Genomic DNA, 25,113 nt, shown 5'->3' on the forward strand with positions numbered 1-25,113 from the left:
TTACTAATTTAGTAAATAACTATTTTTATTACCCCAGTGACCACTCATAACAGGGAAAATATTTTACATATTTTCTCAATGAGAAATATTATGCAGTGTTGTAACGTACAATATTACTGGATAATTTGACGCTTACAAACCAATGACTTTGTTGGTACTAAATATAACCTCACGATTTGGAAAACACACAAAATGATGTCATGTACTTTGATGAGTTTGTGTTCATGACTGTTTTAATGTTAAATTTATAACAAAATGTCATTTTAACGTAAATCATTATTTATATTTTTAGCAGAATAAAGATAACTTTTGTTTTTGAAAATTATCTGTGAACGTGATTAAAATGCAAAGTTATAGCAATACCCAGAAGAGTGTGTTAAGCGGTTTATATTGTTTCTATAACCTACATGTACATGCATGTGCGCCTAAAACCAGTTGTTATCAAATTTATGTTCGCGACAACTAAAAATTATTTGACTCGGGATATAAATTTGATAATAACTGGTATCTCATTTATTATCCTCTATATATCTCAGACGGTTTGTTGTTCGTTCACCTCGAACATGGTGAAGGGGTGAATCTAATTATACAGTCATGCTAAAAAAAAAGGAAAAAGGGCATCTTGTCTAAAGGGGAAGGGGGTTCGAAACGAAATGCACAGTAAACATGACCCAGGGTTTAACCTAGGTTTAAACCATATGTTTCCAAAACCCACCAATAACCTAGACATATGAAATCGGCTCTATGAGTCAGAAATTACCAAATGTTTGAAATCCAATAGTCGATTAATTAACCAATGTGCTCTAGCGGTGTTGTTAAACAAAAATAAAAACAAAACTTTGTCGCTGCCTTCAGAAAAATAGTTCCTACATGTCACCTTTTTACTTTGTCAAAGAGAGACAAAAAGTGAAAACAATAGTCCCACGGACAAGTACATCTACAAATCTACTTGTCCATCAATATTTTTACTTGTCCAGACAAGTTGTTAGTTTTATTCAAGAGCAAGGACAATGTTTTTGATTGCTCAAAATGAAACAGCATTATAATGTTTTACTTGTCCACTGGACAACCACTGAGGATAATTTTGGTTGTCCCAGCAGATTATCAATTGTCAGGACAAAGTGCTTATTTCGAACACTGCTTACCTCAGGTTATGTACTAATTAGTAGCCATTCATAATTTTGAAGGAAGGAAATGTTTTATTTAACGACGCTCTCAACACATTTTATTTACGGTTATATGGCGTCGGACATATGGTTAAGGACCACACAGATATTGAGGGAATAAACCCGCTGTCGCCACTTCATGGGCTACTCTTTTCGATTAGCAGCAAGGGATCTTTTATATGCACCATCCCATAGACAGGATAGCACATACCATGGCCTTTGATGTACCAGTCGTGGTGCACTAGCTGGAGCTAGAAATAGCCCAATGGGCCCACCGATGGATATCGATCCCAGACCGACTGCACATCAAGCGAATGCTGTACCACTTGGCTAAGTCCCGCCTTCATAACTTTGAAATGCTAAGTTCTACTTACTGTGAGACATTTTTGCATCAATCCTCGGCTGCGCAGCATAATCTTTCTTCTCGTTGAAGATCTTGACGTCGCCACCGCCAGGCTTGTAGCCCTGCTGTTTAGTACTAATACCGTACTTCTTAGATTCAGAACTCTGGAAAACACAAACACAAAACACAATCAGGCAAATCACCTCGTTTAATTCTGCTGTGCAAGGTTACTCTGAGACTAGTTAAAGTCTGTTTTGTTTAAACAACACCACTGGAGCACATTCATCATTGGCTAAGGCCAGTATGTTTTTATTATTCGATTTACGAACCTGCCGATGTAAATTGTGCTCAAATAAAAAAATTAAAAAGTCGTATTTTTCACTTTTATTTTTTTGCTGTCGACTTCCACAAATGGCTTTAAAGAAAAAAAAAGTTACCATTCTAGTCTATTGTGGCGCATTTCGTAAGGTAACAGTGAGAGGGAAAAAAAATCACCCCTACTGATACACCCCAAACAGGGTTTTTTTTTGTTGTTTTTTTTCTTCCTCCTACCTTTGTGCACAAAAGTTCTTGTTCGTAAACCTAAAAATTATAAAATACTGGCCTAAGGGATGTCAAACAGTTTTATATGTTTCAACACTAAAAGCAAATCTTGTACTTTCTAAAGTGTCCATGTTGACCAGCTAATAATTCAATTGTATAATGTAGCAAAAGGTCTTTATATAGGCTATGCCTGTTGACCAATCCCATCTGTTAATATAAACAGAAATAAATATTGTTTAAACCAAACATTTGGTAATTCTGAAATATAGTCATCAGAGGAAACCCACTACATGTTTTTCTAATGCAGCAAGGGATCTTTTATATGGACATTCCCACAGACAGGACAGCACATACCACGGCCTTTGATCAGTTGTAGTGCACTGGATGGAATGAGAAAAAACACAATTCAGATGAATGGACCCACTAAGGTGGTTCGATCCTGTGATGCAGGCACCTCAAGTGAGCACTCAACCGACTGAGCTAAATCCTGCCCACTATTCTGAGACTGAGGTCAGTAAAATATAGAATATATTTATGCACCACACCCCACATCTGTTATGTCGTTACTTGCTGTAGCAGCTTAATATAGTCTGGTTTAGGAAATACATGAAGTTCTTCATAAAAAAAAAATTTAAAAAAATTCTGATACGCCTTTTGAAATCTCTGTTTGATGATCACAAGTAGGCTGATCTCTGTAGTATTTAAATAACTAATTGGTTTGAAGTGACTTGTTATGTTTTGTAACAACTGATAACAATTGTGTATGTAAGTGGTATATTTCCAGCATATACCAGCAACATGATACATACCGGCCTCGGTGGTGTCATGGTTAAGCCATCGGACATAAGGCTGGTGGGTACAGGGTTCGCAGCCCGGTACCGGCTCCCACCGAGAGCGAGTTTTAACGACTCAATGGGTAGGTGTAAGACCACTACACCCTCTTCTTTCTCTCTAACAACTAACTACTAACAACTAAGCCTCTGTTGAAATGAAATGGTTGTATGACCAGCCTCAGTGGTGTCGTGGTTAAGCCATCAGACATCAGACATAAGGTTGGTGGGTAGGGTTCACAGCCCAGTACCGGCTCCCATCCAGAGCAAGTTTTAATGACTCAATGGATACCTGTAGGTGTAAGACCACTACACCCTCTTCTTTCTCTCTAACAACTAACTACTAACAACTAAGCCTCTGTTGAAATGAAATGGTTGTAGGACCAGCTTTGGTGGTGTCGTGGTTAAGCAATCAGACATAATGCTGGTAGGTACTGGGTTCGCAGCCCGGTACCGGCCTCGGTGGTATTGTGGTTAAGCCATCGGACATAAGGCTGGTAGGTACTGGGTTCGCAGCCCGGTACCGGCCTCGGTGGTGTTGTAGGTAAGCCATCGGACATAAGGCTGGTGGGTACAGGGTTCGCAGCCCGGTACCGGCTCCCACCCAGAGCTAGTTTTAACGACTCAATGGGTAGGTGTAAGACCACTACACCCTCTTCTCTCTCTCTAACAACTAACTACTAACAACTAAGCCTCTGTTGAAATGAAATGGTTGTAGGACCAGCTTTGGTGGTGTCGTGGTTAAGCAATCAGACATAATGCTGGTAGATACTGGGTTCGCAGCCCGGTACCGGCCTCAGTGGTATTGTGGTTAAGCCATCGGACATAAGCCTGGTAGGTACTGGGTTCGCAGCCCGGTACCGGCCTCGGTGGTGTTGTAGTTAAGCCATCGGACATAAGGCTGGTAGGTACTGGGTTCGCAGCCTGGTACTGACTCCCACCCAGAGCGAGTTTTAATGACTCAATGGGTAGGTGTAAGACCACTACACCCTCTTTTCTCTCACTAACCACTAACCCACTGTCCTGGACAGACAGCCCAGATAGTTTAGGTGTGCCCAGGACAGCGTGCTTGAACCTAAATTGGATGTGAGCACAAAAATAAGTTGATATGAACTGAAATGAAAGCAACATGAGGCGATGCTCTGGCGTGAGGGAAGCCAACTGAAAATGTTCGTGGTCAACCAGTGGTTCACATGGTAGTTGTTAAAGGGACATTCCGGAGTTTGCTGCATTGTAAGATGTTTCTGATTAATAAAACATTTCTACGAATATCAGTGTCTGTATATTCAATGTGTTTCTGGTCATCTTAATATTTGTAAGAAGCCCAAACTGGATTTTGTCTTCAAATAATTTTGTATGTATGAAAACCCCAAAAATATTTAGGAAATAAAATGAAAATTAACCTAGTAAAAATATTAGAACGATCAAAAACACGTTTGATATACAGGCACTAATATTTTTTGCAGATATATTTGATTAGCTGCTGCTGGCTTTATGCTTTTTATGATTTTGTGAGATCAAAGCCCACAGAGAAGAGAACTGATTTACTGAAGTCAGACCACATCGATGTTTGATATGTCTCTGTTAGTCGCTAACATCTTAAAAAGTGCAGCAAACTCAGGAATGTCCCTTTAAGGGAAAGAACTCCCTAAAGCAGTAAAACTAGTATAGTCACATGACCCTCACTGTTGTTGAATTTGTTACAGAATATATTTTGACATAGAAATTGTACTGAACTTTGTGGGACTGGCCTCGGTGGCATCACAGTTAGGCCATCGGTCTACAGGCTGGTAGGTACTGGGTTCGGATCCCAGTCGAGGCATGGGATTCTTAATCCAAATACCAACTCCAAACCCTGAGTGAGTGCTCCTCAAGGCTCAATGGGTAGGTGTAAACCACTTTCACTGACAGTGATCCATAACTGGTTCAACAAAGGCCATGGTTTGTGCTATCCTGCCTGTGGGAAGCGCAAATAAAAGATCCCTTGCTGCCTGTTGTAAAAGAGTAGCCTATGTGGCGACAGCGGGTTTCCTCTAAAAAACAGTGTCAGAATGACTATATGTTTGACGTCCAATAGCTGATGATCAGATAAAAAATCAATGTGCTCTAGTGGCGTTGTTAAATAAAACATTTTACTTTACTTTTTGAACTTCGTGGAGTAATTAATGGTAGCGTGAAACCCTTACTGCAGACATGTTTTGTGCAGATCAGTTGTAAGGTGCTTGAGTGTCAGGTGTAATTACCGTACTCTCAATGGACTCAGTGGGAACAATATTTCACTGAACTGTCATTGTGTTTGTGTCGACTGTAGTTTATGCAGTGGTGAGATCACATGCACTGACAATTGATTACATGGTGAACTACTGCATTCTAAAATTAACTCTCAAGTAGGTTGACCATTTCGTAGTGTTTAAATAACCTCTCTGAAGTTGTCACTTTTAAAAGCCAAACCATGGAAATTGATAAGAAATATGACTGAAGATCCTAGCAACCATGTGAAAGTTTGTTTGTTTTAACACCACCACTAGAGCACATTGATTTATTAATCATCAGCTATTGGATGTCAAACATTTGGTAATTTTGACATTATAGCCTTGAAGAGGAAACCTGCTACATTTTTCCATTAGTAGCCAGCGATCTTTTATATGCACCATCCCACAGACAGGATAGCACATACCATGGCCTTTGATATACCAGTCGTGATGCACTGGTTGGAACGAGAAATAGCCCAATGGGTCCACTGATAGATCGATCACAGACCAACCACGCATCAAGCAAATGTAGTATGATAACTAGTTTAGTATTAAACCCAGGGTAAGGGAACTCTTTTAACGTTCCCATATCCAAGAGGCTCAGGCACGCCCATCCCGGATTTGACCTCCGACATTGCCAGTTGCCAATTCCAGGACAGGAGGGGGAGGGAGAAGGGAAAGGGGGGTATTTAGTTGGGCCTCCACGAGTCCAAAATACTGGACTCGAGTACTCGAGGGTCAAAGTCAACCTGGACCAGAGTACCCGACACTTACAGTAGATGATAATGAGACTATTAAGGAATACAGTAAAATAGCATGATGATCTTAATTCCAGCACTGAACATGGATGCCAAATCATGCCATTGTATCATATTCCACACATTCAATTCCCCCCCTATCCCCCCCACCCCCCCCCCCCCCCCACATGTCTCATATCCCTATATGTATGTGGCCTACATGTATGTGGCTGTGGAGTTTCACCCAGTCTGTCTGTCTGTCTGTCTGTCTGTCTCTATCTCTCTCTCTCTCTCTCTCTCTCTCTCTCTCTCTCTCTCTCTCTCTCTCTCTCTCTCTCTCTCTCTCTCTCTCTCTCTCTCTCTCTCTCTCATTAACAGTAAACAAATATTTTATATTAAATATTGTACTTTCATTAACACACATGTTCAAGTCATTAAAAATATATGGTGTAAATTTACAAAAGGTAATGACAACAGCAACTGCATACATTTTATAAATCATAATAAATGTAGATATTTAGTCACATGCTCACCTCATATTTATAAGTTAAACACACCTAACATAAGCAAACCGGGGCTCGTGAATTATTTTTCACAAATCTATACACCTCCTTGTATATTCTCCATTAGATAACACTATATAAACACTGAGAAAATCTTCACATTAAACACATACACAATGAGATCTGGTTATATAACCGTACTATAGCCAGGTTCAGAGTGCTGAGAACATGGAGGTTGCGTGTGTAACAGTTTGTTTGCCATCCACCAATTGCTTATAATAAGCCTGGTCATTGACCACAAACAAATACTTGAACGCACTTGGACGTCATTAAAGTAAAACATGGCAATTTCAACAATTAGTTCAAACACCCTGCCTCAGTGGTGTGGTGGTTAAGTCATCGGGCATATGGCTGGTAGGTAGTGGATTCATATTCCCAGGGGTGTAGAAAAGAAAATATTTCACTAGCCCACCAGACCAGAACCAACTAAACTTTACTAGCTCGCAATAATTTCTATTAGTCTGCCAGCCTATAGAACACTATTACTGTTTAACAATATTATAATATATACAATCTCCATTATATATTATTAAGTACCCTTGGTAAGTAATAAACGAAATAAAGTCCCATACCTTGATTGACAAATCAATACATTTTAAAAATATTCTGATATAAATGTTTTCACATTTCTTTCATATAGATTTACAAAATTCAAGTGACATCCAGCAAGTATTTAACAGAACAATCTATTCGAAACACAGCCACAACATACTTTCAACATAAACAAGCAATTTCTGTGAAGTATTGACCTTTGACCGGCTCTGTTTCCATCATCTATTAGTCAGAAAAAGAGAGATCACCCGTTGGACTGGTAGTTGCATTTTTTAACTCATCCATCAGAATTTTTACTCGCATTTGCAGAGCGGGTCAGAGCTTTCTGCACCTCTGTATTCCGTACCAGCTCCCACCCACAGTGAGTTTTAAACACTCAGTGAGTAAGTGTAAGGCCACTACACTGACTTCTCTCTCACTAACCACCAACAACTAACTACTAACCCACTGTCCTAGACAGACAGAACAGACAGTGTGCTTGAACCGTAATTGGATATAAGCACACAAATAAGTGTAAAGTTTTAAACACACCAATACATCATACACTGTATATGTTGACTGCATCTCTTGGATAGAACTCTTTAGTGAAATCAGAGGAAATGTTTTATTTAAAGACACACTCAACACATTTTATTTACGGTTATATGGTGTCAGACATGGTTAATGACCACACAGATATTGAGAGAGGAAATCCGCTGCTACCACTTCATGGGCTACTCTTTTCGATTAACAGCAAAGGATCTTTTTATATGCCCCATCACACAGACACGATAGCATATACCACAGCTTTTGCTATACCAGTTGTGGAGCACTGGCTGGAACAAGAAATAGCCCAATGGTGTCCACCAACGGGAACCAATTTGGGAACCAGTCAAAATAGTTTGCAAATCTTAGCGAAAAAATGGCTGGTTGAACTTTATAGGACAGGTGGGGCTGGACATAGTCCAGTGGTAAAGCGCTCGCTTGATGCGCAGTCGGCATAGGATCGATCCCCGTCGGTGGGCCTATTAGGTTATTTCTCATTGCAGCCAGTGCACCACAACTGATACATGTATATAAAAGGCCATGGTATGTGCTATCCTGTCTGTGGGATGATGCATAAAAAAATCCCTTGCTACTAATGAAAACATTTAGCGGGTTTCCTCTCTATGACTGTCAAAATGACCATGTGTTTGACATCCAATAGCCGATGATTAATAAATCAATGTGCTCTAGTGGTATCGTTAAACAAAACAAACAAACTTTAGGACAGATATTCCCTTCACGTTAATTCTTCCTCAACGAAATCTCAAAATCAAAATAATTGCATGCTTCACACCAAATGTGCTGAGGTGTCGTTAAATTAATTTTCCATTACTTTTCAAATTTCACTCATTTTAAAGATCACACTAAAATTGACTGACAATCATGACATTTTAGTTGTGTACCAACTCACAGCCACCAACTAAGTATTTAGTGGTTTTCTCAGGTAACAAGCAATTAAGTTACATGGACCTGTTTGCGAGTGTCAGGCCTGACATTACGATACTGTTTGTTTGCCTTAGTCGTGTCGACATAGAAAATTAACATTGAACCCACACTTCTGCAGCCAGCTACCAACACAGGTGCAATGTAAATGTGACTGTGTTCAAAGTAGGAAATATACTTCTGGAAATTAATTAAGTACCACGTAGTTTTGACCATGTGACTAATCCTTTCATGGATACAAAACACTGGACATTAATTTTAAAGTTTATTTTGTTTAACGACACCACTAGAGCACACTGATTTATTAATCATGGGCTATTGGATATCAAACATTTTGTAATTCTGACACGTAGTCATCAGAGGAAACCCACTACGGTACATTTTTCCTAATGCACCAAGAGATCTTTTATATACACTTTCCCACAGCTAAGAAAGCACATACCACAGACTTTGTCCAGTTGTGGTGCAATAGTTGGAATGAGAAATGACCTAATCAGTTGAATGGATCCGAAGTGGTTTAATCCTGCGACACAAGCACCTCAAGCGAGCACTCAAACAACTGAGCTAAATCCCACCCCTCCTTTCATGGATACAAAACACTGACATTGATGTTAATGGACCGGCCTCGGTGGCGTCGTGGTTAGGCCATCGGTCTACAGGCTGGTAGGTACTGGGTTCAGATCCCAGTCGAGGCATGGGCTTTTTAATTCAGATACCGATTCCAAACCCAGAGTGAGTGCTCCGCAAGGCTCAATGGGTAGGTGTATACCACTTGCACCGACCAGTGATCCATAACTGGTTCAACAAAGGCCATGGTTTGTGCTATCCTGCCTGTGGGAAGCACAAATAAAAGATCCCTTGCTGCTAATCGGAAAGAGTAGCCCATGTAGTAGTGACAGCAGGTTTCCTCTCAAAATCTGTGTGGTCCTTAACCATATGTCTGATGCCATATAACCGTAAATAAAATGTGTTGAGTGCGTAATTAAATAAAACATTTTTCTTCTTTTTTTTTGATGTTAATGTTTGTTTTGTTTAATGATACCACTAGAGCATTGATTTATTATTCACTGTCTATTGGATGTTAAGCATTTGGTAATTCTGACATATAGTCTTAATTAGAGAAGAAACCTGCTACATTTTTCCTTTAGTAGCATTGAAGTTTTTTATATGCACCATCCAACAGACAGGATAGCACATACCACAACATTTGATATACCAGTCATGATGCACTGACTGGAACGAGAAATAGCACTTTAACTAAATTTCATCAAAACGATATGTTCAGGTATACGAGTCTATAGTTGGCTGTAGAAAATGACCCATTGACAGCAAAACATTATTAACCGAGTTAATAATGGTAACTATCAAATGGGTTTATGACATGGATATTATGGGTAAGTTATAGGATAAAAGCCACTACCACATCAAACTGTCAATGTTATCAGTTTTCTTCCATAAATTACTACATGTACTAACATTTATACACAATTTTATATACAACATAATAGTTAAAGTGACATTCCCGAGTTTGCTGCAATATTTAAGATGTTATCAACTAACAGAGACTTTTTAACGATTGTAATTACATATCAAATATATCCAGTTTTGGCTTCTTACAAATATTAAGACAACCAGAAACACATTGAATATATAGACACTGATATTCTAAACAAGAAAATATATTTAATGTGTAAGTTTAATCGTAGAAATATATTATTAGTCGGAAACATCTTACAATGCAGCAAACTCAGGAATGTCTCTTTAATACAATTTGATTCAAATTAGCCATTTTTGTGGTAGCTAGTTTTCAAAGAAAATACTCAACAACATTGGCTAAAAGTCAATTCTTTCCCGTGTGAGCCGTGTATGACATCATAAAGACGTCCCATTACTAGGAAGGCAGTAAAACTTTATTTATACGTTCTCGTCTTTAGAAAGAGGGTGGAACAAACATCAAGTCACAATTCACACACAATGCCCTGTTGATTATTCGAGCCGACATTCTTATTCCAAATGCAATGGACCTAATTCGTATTCTGCACTCACCTACACAGAGAAATGAATGTTCAAAACATCCTTGATGTTGTTACGGCAACCATGAAAACAGGGTTAATTATGTTGTAGGTTAATATTTTAATGGCTATTACAATAAAAGGGTCTTGATTTATAAAGTCGTTGAAGCAAATGTACATGTATAACCGAAAAGAAATAAACACACATACATGTATCAGTAAGAATTTGGCATGACTGTAGAAGCATGGTGTATTTATAGAGATAAAAAAAAAAATTAATTGCTGAACTGAAGTGGTCAGGTATAAATTTTCTCAAAGATTATGAAATGTTGCGTCCTGACAGTCAGAAAAATAAACCAAAAGGTCTGTTACTGCTAATATATATATGTGTATGTATGTATGTATGTATGTATGTATGTATGTATGTATGTATGTATGTATGTATTGATGTATGAATATCTATATATTGTATGTATGTCGAGGTTGACTATTACATACATAGATATTAACACACTGGCGCAGGGGATAATTAAATCCTTTCTGGCCTCACAAATTGTCCCATGCCGTTGCTGGGATTCGAACCTGTGGCACCGATTTGCCCGCAAATTGCAAGACTAACCACGATACGCTCTGAGCTATCGAAGCTTCCATAAAAAGGAAGCTCTTTAACTCAACCATATGCATGGGGCCTACAATCTACGCGGTCGATCCCGCTTACGTGCATGAAACAGTGGGCAGACCTGGCACTGGCTAGTATGTATTGATGTATGAATATCTATATATTGTATGTATGTCGAGGTTGACTATTACATACATAGATATTAACGCACTGGTGCAGGGGATAATTAAATCCTTTCTGGCCTCACAAATTGTCCCATGCCGTTGCTGGGACTCGAACATGTGGCACCGATTCGCCCGCAAATTGCAAGACTAACCACGATACGCTCTGAGCTATCGAAGCTTCCATAAAAGGATGTATGTATGTATGTATGTATGTATGTATGTATGTATGTATGTATGTATGTATGTATGTATGTATGTATGTATGTACATGTATGTATGTATGTATGTGCAAGTGCAAAAAAAGGATAAATCCATTTTAGTAATTTTCTGCAAAAGAGGTTTTTTTTGGTTATGATTTCTATGTATAACATATCAAGTTCATAATGGGAAATTTTAAAAAAATGGGCATAAACATCAGAATATTAACGTTTTGAACTGAATAATGATAGGTCAGTTTTTAGTTAAAATGGCATCATCAGATTTTGTGCTTGAACTCCTCATATATATATATATATATGCACAGTGAAATTAACCCTACTAAACTGGACCCTCCACAAACCAAAATCCCTGTACAGAATAGAACTTCTCTAAACTGGATAACTCTCAAAATTGGACTTTTAACTTGGTTCCATTGATGTCTGATATTTAGAGGGGTTTTAGTGTGTGTGTGCGTGCGTGTGTGCGTGCATGTGTGTGTGTGTGTGTTTGTGTATGTACATGTATACATACACACATGTATATTAAAACCCCTTTAAATTGGACACTCTGCAAGGCTCAATGGGTAGGTGTAAACCACTTACACCGACCAGTGATCCATAACTGATTCAACAAAGGTCATGGTTTGTGCTATCCTTCTTGTGGGAAGCGCAAATAAAAGATCCCTTATTGCATGTCGTAAAAGGTAGCCTATGTGGCGACAGCGGGTTTCCTCTGAAAAACAGTGTCAAAATGACCATATGTTTGACGTCCAATAGCTGATGATAAGATAAAAAATCAATGTGCTCTAGTGGCGTTGTTAAATAAAACAAACTTTACTTTTTTTCTCAATTGGACACTCATTTACTGAGGATTTTGAAGGATTTGACTGTATACGTAAAATCACTCAGTAAGGGTGCTTGTTGTACAATCTGCTCTACATTACTCTGACATTCCTTTCCTTTTTTATCAAACAGTAATAAATATTAATTCTCAAAATCACGTTAAGTTTGTGCTTCTACAGTTAAGTGTTAAGTCATAGTCATATAAGTTAAAAGCATAGTGCTATTCATGGGACAAGGCACAAGTTTATTACATGTTTGACAAGATGAAATTCACATAAAGATATTAATGTAAGGATAACCATACGAACTGCTGGTTTTATATCTACAACCCAACATACGTGTATAAACATGCGGACACTTACAGTCACATTTAAGCAGCTACCCACGGAAATAAGTAGTTTGTTTTGTTTAACAACACCACTAGAGCACATTGATTTACTAATCATCGGCTATTGGATGTCAAACATTTGATAATTTTGACTTACAGTCTTAGAGAGGAAATCTAGTATATTTTTTTATTAGTAGCAAGGGATTTTTTATATGCACTATTCCACAGACAGGATAGCACATACCACAGCCTTTGAAATACCAGTTGTGGTGTACTGGCTGGAACCAGAAATAGCCAATGGTCCACTGACAGGAATCGAACCCAAATCGACCGCGCATCAAGTCAGCGTTTTACCACTGAGCTACATCCAGCCCCTCCCCCTTCAGGGAAGTAAGAGACACCCTCTCACCGCACCACAACAACAGCCCCTCCCCCTTCAGGGAAGTAAGAGACACCCTCCCACCGCACCACAACAACAGCCCCTCCCCCTTCAGGGAAGTAAGAGACACCCTCTCACCGCACCACAACAACAGCCCCTCCCCCTTCAGGGAAGTAAGGGACACCCTCTCACCGCACCACAACAACAGCCCCTCCCCCTTCAGGGAAGTAAGAGACACCCTCTCACCGCACCACAACAACAGCCCCTCCCCCTTCAGGGAAGTAAGAGACACCCTCCCACCGCACCACAACAACAGCCCCTCCCCCTTCAGGGAAGTAAGAGACACCCTCTCACCGCACCACAACAACAGCCCCTCCCCCTTCAGGGAAGTAAGGGACACCCTCTCACCGCACCACAACAACAGCCCCTCCCCCTTCAGGGAAGTAAGGGACACCCTCTCACCGCACCACAACAACAGCCCCTCCCCCTTCAGGGAAGTAAGGGACACCCTCTCACCGCACCACAACAACAGCCCCTCCCCCTTCAGGGAAGTAAGAGACACCCTATCACCGCACCACAACGACAGCCCCTCACCGCACCACAACAACAGCCCCTCCCCCTTCAGGGAAGTAAGAGACACCCTCTCACCGCACCACAACAACAGCCCCTCCCCCTTCAGGGAAGTAAGAGACACCCTCTCACCGCACCACAACAACAGCCCCTCCCCCTTCAGGGAAGTAAGAGACAACCTCTCACCGCACCACAACAACAGCCCCTCCCCCTTCAGGGAAGTAAGAGACACCCTCTCACCGCACCACAACAACAGCCTTGGTGTCGTGGTTAAGCCTTCAGATATAAGGCTAGCAGGTACTGGGTTCACATCCCGGTACTGACTCCCACCCAGAGCAAGTTTAATGACTCAATGGAGAGGTGTAAAGTTAAAATTTGTTTTGTTTAATGACACCACTAGAGTACACTGATATATTAATCATCGGCTATTGGATGTCAAACATTTGGTAATTTTTACATTTAGTCTTAGAGAGGAAACTCGCCACATTTTTCCATTAGCAGCAAGGGTTTTTATATCCACCATCACACAGATAGGATAGCACATACCACGGCCAGTCATGGTGCACTAGCTGGAAGAAGAAATAGTCCAATGGGCCCACTGACAGGGATCGATCCTAAACCAACCACGCATCACGCGAGTGCTTTACCACTGAGCTATGTCCCACCCCCGAAAACGAATGAATACACCACTACACCATATATCACATTATTACACTGCCCATATAGGGCCCCATTTAACAATCAGATCAGCTGAAAATATATATATATACATAATAGATCAATTTTGAAATCTTTTGTTGATGATTATATACATATCATAGGATGACTTAGGGTCATAGTATTTTAAAACATTCAGTGTTTAGATAAGATGGGATTTTTTTAAATTGGCTTAAATTTTTCCTTTTGCGACTGACCTACCAGGTGGGTGGGTGTGGAGATGGGGGATCAGAAAAAACAATTTTACAAATTGGTTTCTTCATGTACAAGGGAAGAATTCCACAAAATGTGGTTGGAATTGGTATAGTAGTTTTGCAGACTAAGTTGAAAATGTGAAAGTGGCCTTGGTGGTGTCGTGGTTAAGCCATCGGACATAAGGCTGGTAGGTACTGGGTTCGCAGCCCGGTACTGGCCTCGGTGATGTCGTGGTTAAAGCCATCAGACATAAGGCTGGTAGGTACTGGGTTCGCAGCCCGGTACCGGCCTCGGTGATGTACTGGGTTCGCAGCTCGGTATCGGCCTCGGTGATGTACTGGGTTCCCAGCCCGGTATCGGCCTCGGTGGTGTTGTGGTTAAAGCCATCGGACATAAGGCTGGTAGGTACTGGGTTCGCAGCCCGGTAGCGGCCTTGGTGATGTCGTGGTTAAGCCATCAGACATAAGGCTGGTAGGTACTGGGTTCACAGCCCACCCAAAGTAAGTTTTAATGAATCAATGGGTAGGTGTACAATCATTACACCAACTTCTCTCCACTAACCACTACCCACTAACAATTAACAACTAACCCACTGTCCTGGACAAACAGCCCAGATAGCTGGTACGTGTGCCTAGGATAGTGTGCTTGAACCTTAATTAGATATAATCACGAAAATAAGTTGAAATGAAATGAAAAATGAAAACGTCAAAAGTTAATGTACATCGGATGAAAAACCCAGATCACAATAGGTCAGTGTGCTATCCTGTCTGTGGGGTGGTGCATATTAAAGCTCCTTTGCTACTGATGGACAAAATGTAGCGGGTTTCCTCTCTAGGACTATATTTCAAAATTACCAAATGTCTGTCATCCAATAGCCGATGATTGATAATCAGTGAGCTCTAGTGGTGTTATTAAACAAAACAAACTTTAAATAAACATTGTTTTGATAACATAACATATTTGTTTGGGTTTATTTCTTTAAATAACAGCAGGCCATATTTTACGTTCTATTTCAAGCCCTGTCAGGTGATATTAAATTTTTGCCATCTTAATATTTTCATGCATATAATAACAAATATATAAAACTATGTTCGTAACATGCAAATGCTTTTTCGATCTTATTTTAAATATATTTAATATATTCCTAAACATATCCTTTACAAGCATACATGTAAAAGCTTTTAAAATGTTATTACTTTCAGATGTATATCAAATATTCAAACATATTGGGATGTAATATTAGTCGGCAGCATTGGAATATGGCATCTTCCTTAAAAGCATAGATTACTTTGGTAGAACCATTAAATAATTTGATCCCAACCCACCATCTGTAGTGGTATGTGATTTGTTATTTTAATTTGTGACATTTTATGTATGGTAAAAATGACTAAAAATTGTTTTATCTATACATATATTAGCAACTGTGCCGACTTTGTCATATTGAAGATGAAAACATTGTTCATGTACTAACCTATAGTGTCCAGAATACCATTAAAGGGACATTCATGAGTTTGCTGCACTTTTTAAGATGTTATCGACTAACAAAGACTTTTTAACGACTGTAATTACATATCAAATATATTTTTTTTGCATAAGATATTAGTGGCTGTATATTAAATGTGTTTCTGATCGTTCTAATATTTGTACATGTACTAGGTTAAATTTCATTTTATTTCCAAAAATATACTTTTTTCGTACGTACGAAATTATTTGAAGACAAAATCCAGTTTGGGCTTCTTACAAATATTACGACGACCAGAAACACATTGAATATACAGACACTGATATTCTAAACCAGAAAATATATTTAATATTTATGTTTAATCATAGAAATATTTTATTAGTCGGAAACATCTTACAATGCAGCAAACTCAGGAATGTCCCTTTAATTAAGAAAACTTTATGTGCCAAACATTAATAGAGAGCCAATACTGGTACTAGGTGTCAGGAATCAAGAATATAAAGACAAAACTCGTCTAACACAAATCATCCTGGACAGTACACATCTATATCAGTATAAAGAATCTCTACATTAAGAGTGTAATTAATGGCTGCTTGTGGTTAAGGACCATACAGATTTTGAGAGGAAACCTGCTGTCGCCACTACATGGGCTACTCTTTCCGATTAGCAGCAAGGGATCTTTTATTTGCGCTTTCCACAGGCAGGATAGCACAAACCATGGCCTTTGTTGAACCAGTTATGGAGCACTGGTCGGTGCAAGTGGTTTACACCTACCCATTAAGCCTTGCGGAGAACCAGTCAGGGTTTGGAGTTGGTATCTGGATTAAAAATCCCAGTACCTACCAGCCTGTAGACCGATGGCCTATAACCACGATGCCACCGAGGCCAGTGCACTATGGTATAAAGGTAATTGACATGACATCATATTAATTATGTTACATACTTCTAAGGCTTCCACATCTATTGACGAGTATTCCATAAAAAACAAACCTAAATGGCAGATGATGAAAAATTGCATGTTTTTTTGTTCCAGAAGGAAGAAAGGAAATGTTTTATTTAACAACGCACCCAACACATTTTATTTACGGCTATATGGCGTCAGACATATGGTTAAGGACCAAACAGATATATAGAGAGAAAACCCGCTGTCGACACTTCATGGGCTACTCTTTTCGATTAGCAGCAAGGGATCTTTTATATGCACCATCCCACAGACAGGATAGTACATACCACAGCCTTTGTTACACCAGATGTGGAGCACTGACTGGAACAAGAAATAGCACAATGGGGCCACTGACGGATTTTGATTCTAAACCGACTGCGCATCAAATAAGCACTTTACCACTGGGCTACATCCCACCCCCTTGTTCTAGAACGTCTCAGCGAAGCTGATACAGCTGACATATGTGGAATTGGTGTCACTGTAATGGTTTTGTCAACACTTGTGTCTGGACAAAATGTTGGGGAAATCTAACAGTAATTAAAGGTAGGAGAGTAATTTATCGTAGTTGTTAACAATTTGGTTCAGACTTAAGTATCCAGCTGTTCCTTTATGTAAAGTATACATGTATCTGAATAACCTTTAGCCAATTACATGAAACATGCATTGAAATGAGTTATTATATTCACAAGTTTGCAACTTTTTATTTAAAAATGGTTAACGATTCAACGCAGAGAATTTGTTCACCTTTAGTCACTACAATTAACCTTAGCTTCAACTCTATATATATGCAATATATGGTTGGGTTTTTTTTTTACACATCCTCATGCACATAGCTATAACAATTTAACATAGACAATAACTTACGAGTTACTCGGAATTACAGATTATCTGTCCCTCTTGAAATTAATGTTGTCTGTCACGAGCTTTAGCAAGTGACTGACAACATTAATTTCACGAGGGACAGATAATCCATAATTCTGAGTATCGAGTGGGTTATTGTATTTATTACCCATAGTGTAAATAGTTTAGAAACTTAAACTTTAAACTTCTTACATGACACAAACTATATAATATACAAGACGTGAAAGTCTGAGAAAACTGATGACATCACGAAAGAAAAGCAATGACATCAAAAGCTGTCTTTAGGTACACAAATCAAATGTAAGCAAGAGAGGTCACATTTGTAATGAACTGATGTTTCTAGTGGGACGTGAATGAACTACAAAGAAATTAGTTTACAGCATGTTTAGTTGTTAACAAGAACAAAGTGCTTAAACGATTTCAACAAAAACTGAACTGTTTGTAAAATCTCATCAACGAGAGACTTCACCAAACTAACATCATGACGTCAGCAGGGAAAGACAGCTTCACCTACATCTCACTGCCCATATTGGTTTATTAATTGATTTATTAACTATCGCCCATTGGATGTCAAACATTTGGTAATATTGATAGTCATACTTGATTTATTAACCATCGCCCAATGGATGTCGAACATTTGGTAATATTGATAGTCATACTTGATTTATTAACCATCGCCCAATGGATGTCGAACATTTGGTCATATTGATAGTCATACTTGATTTATTAACCATCGCCCAATGGATGTCGAACATTTGGTCATATTGATAGTCATACTTGATTTATTAACCATCGCCCAATGGATGTCGAACATTTGGTCATATTGATAGTCATACTTGATTTATTAACCATCGCCCAATGGATGTCGAACATTTGGTCATATTGATAGTCATACTTGATTTATTAACCATCGCCCAATGGATGTCGAACATTTGGTAATATTGATAGTCATACTTGATTTATTAACCATCGCCCAATGGATGTCGAACATTTGGTAATATTGATAGTCATACTTGATTTATTAACCATCGCCCAATGGATGTCGAACATTTGGTAATATTGATAGTCATACTTGATTTATTAACCATCGCCCAATGGATGTCGAACATTTGGTAATATTGATAGTCATACTTGATTTATTAACCATCGCCCAATGGATGTCGAACATTTGGTAATATTGATAGTCATACTTGATTTATTAACCATCGCCCAATGGATGTCGAACATTTGGTAATATTGATAGTAACACTTGATTTATTAACCATCGCCCAATGGATGTCGAACATTTGGTAATATTGATAGTAACACTTGATTTATTAACCATCGCCCAATGGATGTCGAACATTTGGTAATATTGATAGTCATACTTGATTTATTAACCATCGCCCAATGGATGTCGAACATTTGGTAATATTGATAGTCATACTTGATTTATTAACCATCGCCCAATGGATGTCGAACATTTGGTAATATTGATAGTAACACTTGATTTATTAACCATCGCCCAATGGATGTCGAACATTTGGTAATATTGATAGTCACACTTGATTTATTAACCATCGCCCAATGGATGTCGAACATTTGGTAATATTGATAGTCATACTTGATTTATGAACCATCGCCCATTGGATGTCGAACATTTGGTAATATTGATAGTCATACTTGATTTATCAACCATCGCCCAATGGATGTCGAACATTTGGTAATATTGATAGTCATAATTGATTTATCAACCATCGCCCAATGGATGTCGAACATTTGGTAATATTGATAGTCATACTTGATTTATCAACCATCGCCCGTTGGATGTCGAACATTTGGTAATATTGATAGTCATACTTGATTTATCAACCATCGCCCAATGGATGTCGAACATTTGGTAATATTGATAGTCATACTTGATTTATTAACCATCGCCCAATGGATGTCGAACATTTGGTAATATTGATAGTCATACTTGATTTATTAACCATCGCCCAATGGATGTCGAACATTTGGTAATATTGATAGTCATACTTGATTTATTAACCATCGCCCAATGGATGTCGAACATTTGGTAATATTGATAGTCATACTTGATTTATTAACCATCGCCCAATGGATGTCGAACATTTGGTAATATTGATAGTCATACTTGATTTATTAACCATCGCCCAATGGATGTCGAACATTTGGTAATATTGATAGTCATACTTGATTTATTAACCATCGCCCAATGGATGTCGAACATTTGGTAATATTGATAGTAACACTTGATTTATTAACCATCGCCCAATGGATGTCGAACATTTGGTAATATTGATAGTCATAATTGATTTATTAACCATCGCCCATTGGATGTCGAACATTTGGTAATATTGATAGTCATACTTGATTTATTAACCATCGCCCAATGGATGTCGAACATTTGGTAATATTGATAGTCATACTTGATTTATTAACCATAGCCCAATGGATGTCGAACATTTGGTAATATTGATAGTCATACTTGATTTATTAACCATCTCCCATGGATGTCGAACATTTGGTAATATTGATAGTCATACTTGATTTATTAACCATCGCCCAATGGATGTCGAACATTTGGTAATATTGATAGTAACAGAGAGGAAACCCTCTACATTATTCTATTAGTAGCAAAGGATCTTTTATATGCACCAGTCTATAGACAGGATAGCACATACCACAGCCTTTGATAAACCAGTCATGATACACTGGCTGGAATGAGAAATAGCACAATGGGCCCACCCACGGGGATCGATCCTAGACTGACCATGCATCAAGCGAGTGCTTTATCACTGGGCTGCCTCACGACACAAGATTATAACCAGTAAAGATCACCAGTAAGCTGAAATCGTAAACGTCTATACACATGGAGATTAGAACAGCCCTGTAGAACACGGCTGGTAATGAGGGGTAAACATAGCACCACCAGAACAGTGGACAGAAACATTACAAGTGGCAAGTGACAACACAAGACAAACAGGGAAACCTCGGCAAATGTCTTAGCTATCAATGTACATCCAACACTTCAACTATACTGCCCATGAAAAGTTATCAATTTATAATCGAAAAGATACATTGTCTTAATTGGAATGTAATACTTGTCGCTTTAAAACTAAACTCTTGTCAAGCTTTCCATTTGCACCAAATTTCCTCAGTCAAAATTGCGCACCTTTTCTCTTTGGCATATAATTGCTCCATTCAAAATTCCATAGCACCACCACCACACACTCCTCGCCTGCTACCGACTTGGTCGGGCTGCTGGTGCTCCCTTGCACCTGCCAGTGCAGGCGGTCCCTCCTCTCCCCCTCCCCACCTTTCCTGTCATGGACGGAGGAGCCGGCTCTTGTGCCCATGACAGGCGTGCACTACAACAGCGTGTTTTGAATGTGCACGTAAAACCCTATGACCTGACCTGACCTAAGCCTTCCACTGTCAACATTTGTGTCATTAGACTGAAAACAAGGTTGTTTTGCTTAACAACACCACTAGAGCACATTAATTAATTAGAATTGTTAAATTTTGGGCATATCTGTAAATCTATACAAGAATTGTTAAACTTTGGGCATATCTTAAACTTTGGACATACATTGTGTATCTGTCAATCCATACAAGAATTGTTAAACTTCAGGGATATCTGTAAATCCATACAAGAATTGTTAAACTTTGATCATATGTGTAAATCCATACAAGAATTGTTAAAACTTTGGTCATATGTGTAAATCCATACAAGAATTGTTAAACTTTGGGCATATCTGTAAATCCATACAAGAATTGTTAAACTTCAGGGATATCTGTAAATCTACAGTATACAAGAATTGTTAAACTTTGGTCATATCTGTAAATCTATACAAGAATTGTTAAACTTCAGGGATATCTGTAAATCTATACAAGAATTGTTAAACTTCAGGGATATCTGTAAATCTATACAAGAAATGTTAAACTTTGGTCATATCTGTAAATCCATACAAAAATGGTTAAACTTCAGGGATATCTGTAAATCCATACAAGAATTGTTAACCTTCAGGGATATCTGTAAATCCATACAAGAATTGTTAACCTTCAGGGATATCTGTAAATCTATACAAGAATTGTTAAACTTCAGGGATATCTGTAAATCCATACAAGAATTGTTAACCTTCAGGGATATCTGTAAATCTATACAAGAATTGTTAAACTTCAGGGATATCTGTAAATCTATACAAGAATTGTTAAACTTTGGTCATATCTGTAAATCCATACAAGAATTGTTAACCTTCAGGGATATCTGTAAATCTATACAAGAATTGTTAAACTTCAGGGATATCTGTAAATCTATACAAGAATTGTTAAACTTTGGACATATCTGTAAATCTATACAAGAATTGTTAAACTTTGGACATATCTGTAAATCTATACAAGAATTGTTAAACTTTGGTCATATCTGTAAATCTATACAAGAATTGTTAAACTTTGGTCATATCTGTAAATCCATACAAGAATTGTTAAACTTCAGGGATATCTGTAAATCCATACAAGAATTGTTAACCTTCAGGGATATCTGTAAATCTATACAAGAATTGTTAAACTTCAGGGATATCTGTAAATCTATACAAGAATTGTTAAACTTCAGGGATATCTGTAAATCTATACAAGAATTGTTAAACTTTGGACATATCTGTAAATCTATATAAGAATTGTTAAACTTTGGACATATCTGTAAATCAATTTAAGAATTGTTAAACTGTGGGCATATCTGTAAATCTATATAAGAATTGTTAAACTTTGGACATATCTGTAAATCAATTCAAGAATTGCTCAACTTTGGGCATATCTGTAAATCTATATAAGAATTGTTAAACTTTGGACATATCTGTAAATTTATACAAGAATTGTTAAACTTTGGACATATCTGTAAATCTATATAAGAATTGTTAAACTTTGGACATATCTGTAAATCTATACAAGAATTGTTAAACTTTGGACATACAGTATCTGTAATTCCATACAAGAATTGCAGTCCGTTTGTATAAGATTACCACATAACATTAATCAGAAGCAAAAAGCCCACTGTAATAAACAAACAAGGAACAAGGTAAAACCATAATTTGCCATACGAAATCAGAAACAAAATTTGAAAACCTTATAGTCCTTGCCACAGGGAATGTCTTTTTTTTTACACTATGGAATTTACTAAAAGTTATTTATTTTTGAACCAATTGTTTTCTAAATTGCACACAAAAATAGTAATTGTAATAACAATAGTAAGTTATTTCCAGAACACTTTTACTTTTCTTCTTCTTCCAGTCAGTGCTCCACAACTGGTGTGACAAAGGTCATGGTATGTACAGATTTTCAAAGTTGGGGGGCTCATTTTTATGGTTGTATAAAATGTGTTGTGTGAAACTGCGAGCGCTGCAGGTGTGAAGCCCCATAAGGAAAAAAAAGTGGCTGAGACCCCCACCCACCCACCCCCCAGTTCCTACGGGCCTGATGTATACTACCCTGTCTGTGGGATGGTGTATATAATAGATCCCTTACTGCTAATCGAAAAGTTTAGCCCATGAAGTGGTGACAGTGGGTTTTCTTTCTCAATATCTGTGTGGTCCTTAACCATATGTCCGATGCCATATAACCGTAAATAAAATGTGTTGAGTGCGTTGTTAAATAAAACATCAAACCAAAATGAAACTATTTACCAAAAAAATCCACCATTTTTTGTTGGTGGAGGATGTCACAGACTATAATTTTGTTTCTTTCTCTGTACCAACAGCAGTAATTGTTATCCACCAATGAAAAGCTGCATCAGTGAAGCCTACCCCCCTACCCCCGCCCCCACCTCCCCGCAACCCCTGATGTATATAAATCTGTATCACAGCTATAGCAGTCACTTTCAGTGCCATCTTTGCGACCAGGTCCTGCATATTGTTAAAAAGTTTGTTTTCTTTAGCGACACCACTAGAACACATTGATTTATTAATCATCGGCTATTGGATGTCAAACATATGGTCATACTGAGGAAACCCACAAAATGTTTTCCATTAGTAGCAAGGGATCTTTTATATGCACCATCCCCCAGACAGGATAAGCACATACATTGTATCACAGCCTTTGATATACCAGTTATGATGCACTGGCTAGAACGACAAATAGCCCAATGGGCCCACTGACAGGGATCGATCCTAGATCGACCGTGCATCAGGCGTGCGCTTTACCACTGGGCTACATCCCGACCACTCACCTCTGCATATTTTATACATGTATATCCCATTCCATAATTTATCAAGGTGTGTTAAAACAAAATCTAAAAAATAATCCTGAACTTACCTGAGACATTGTTAGAATTATAAGAAACACTCAAATCCTGAGACAAAGACAACGTTTGACAAAAAGTCCACACAGAAAATAAACCGAAATAATAGGTGATGTCAGTAAAGACAGAAACACCACAGGTGAAAACTGACAAATGTTTTAAAGTCGTGCTTAACTGGAAAATCTTTCTATTTGAAATTGTGATACAATTAGGACAATCAAACAACTTGCATACCCACTTTCAATGGCACACTTCTCAGGTAATGGGGCCCTATCGAGGATTGTGTAAACAAAGCTTGTGATTTACCGATAAATCAAAATGTCAACTGAACTCACAAGATGAGTTTTATCTGTTGGATAATATCACTATCTGGCTACTTTATCTATGACTTACAAATACAGGAGCTTTACTTAAACACCACTACACATACATTTAAACTAGGATAGATCTAACATTTTCAGATGAGGGTATGGTAGTTGTGGTTAAAAAAAGTCACTAGTTTTTAACTGCTACTGGAATGAATGAAGGAAGGAAATGTTTTATTTAATGATGCACTCAACACATTTTATTTACAGTTATATAGCGTCGGATATAAGTTCTTTTTGATTAGCAGCAAGGGTTCTTTTATATGCAACATACCACAGACAGGATAGTACATACCACGGCCTTTGTTACACCAGCTGTGGCACACTGGCTGGAACAAGAAATAGCCTGATGGGTCCACCGACAGGAATTGATCCTAGATTGATCGCAATTCAGGCTACTGGAATGAGTGTACAAAAATGAATGGGCAAATCCATAAAATATGATACGGGGGGGGGGGAATGAAAGAAGAAATGAATGAATGAATGAATGAATGAACAAACGAATGAACGAACGAATGAACAAGCAAACGAATGAAAGGATGGATGAACGGACAGACAAATGAATGAATGAATGAATGAACAAATGAACAAATTAATGAATGAATAAATAAACGAAAGAACAAATGAATGCATTAAGTCTGGTTGGTTGGTTGGATGGATGGGTGGGTGGGTGGATGGGTGGATGGATGGATGGATGGGTGGGGTGGGTG

General features: G+C 38.3%; 1 protein-coding gene across 4 annotated transcripts in view; it reads right to left on the reverse strand.

Annotated features, from left to right (window-relative positions):
* LOC121385322 (microtubule-associated protein tau-like) overlaps positions 1-25,113 on the reverse strand; it is a 182,850-nt gene that overhangs the window by 49,506 nt on the left and 108,231 nt on the right. For all 4 annotated transcript variants that reach the window (XM_041515958.1, XM_041515956.1, XM_041515957.1 and 1 more), the window contains exon 5: positions 1,541-1,673. In XM_041515958.1, the coding sequence (XP_041371892.1) occupies positions 1,541-1,673 (133 nt within the window). The remainder of the gene's footprint in view (positions 1-1,540; positions 1,674-25,113) is intronic.

Source organism: Gigantopelta aegis, chromosome 11 (genome assembly GCF_016097555.1).
Source record: "Gigantopelta aegis isolate Gae_Host chromosome 11, Gae_host_genome, whole genome shotgun sequence".
NCBI classification, from domain to species: Eukaryota; Metazoa; Mollusca; class Gastropoda; order Neomphalida; family Peltospiridae; genus Gigantopelta; species Gigantopelta aegis.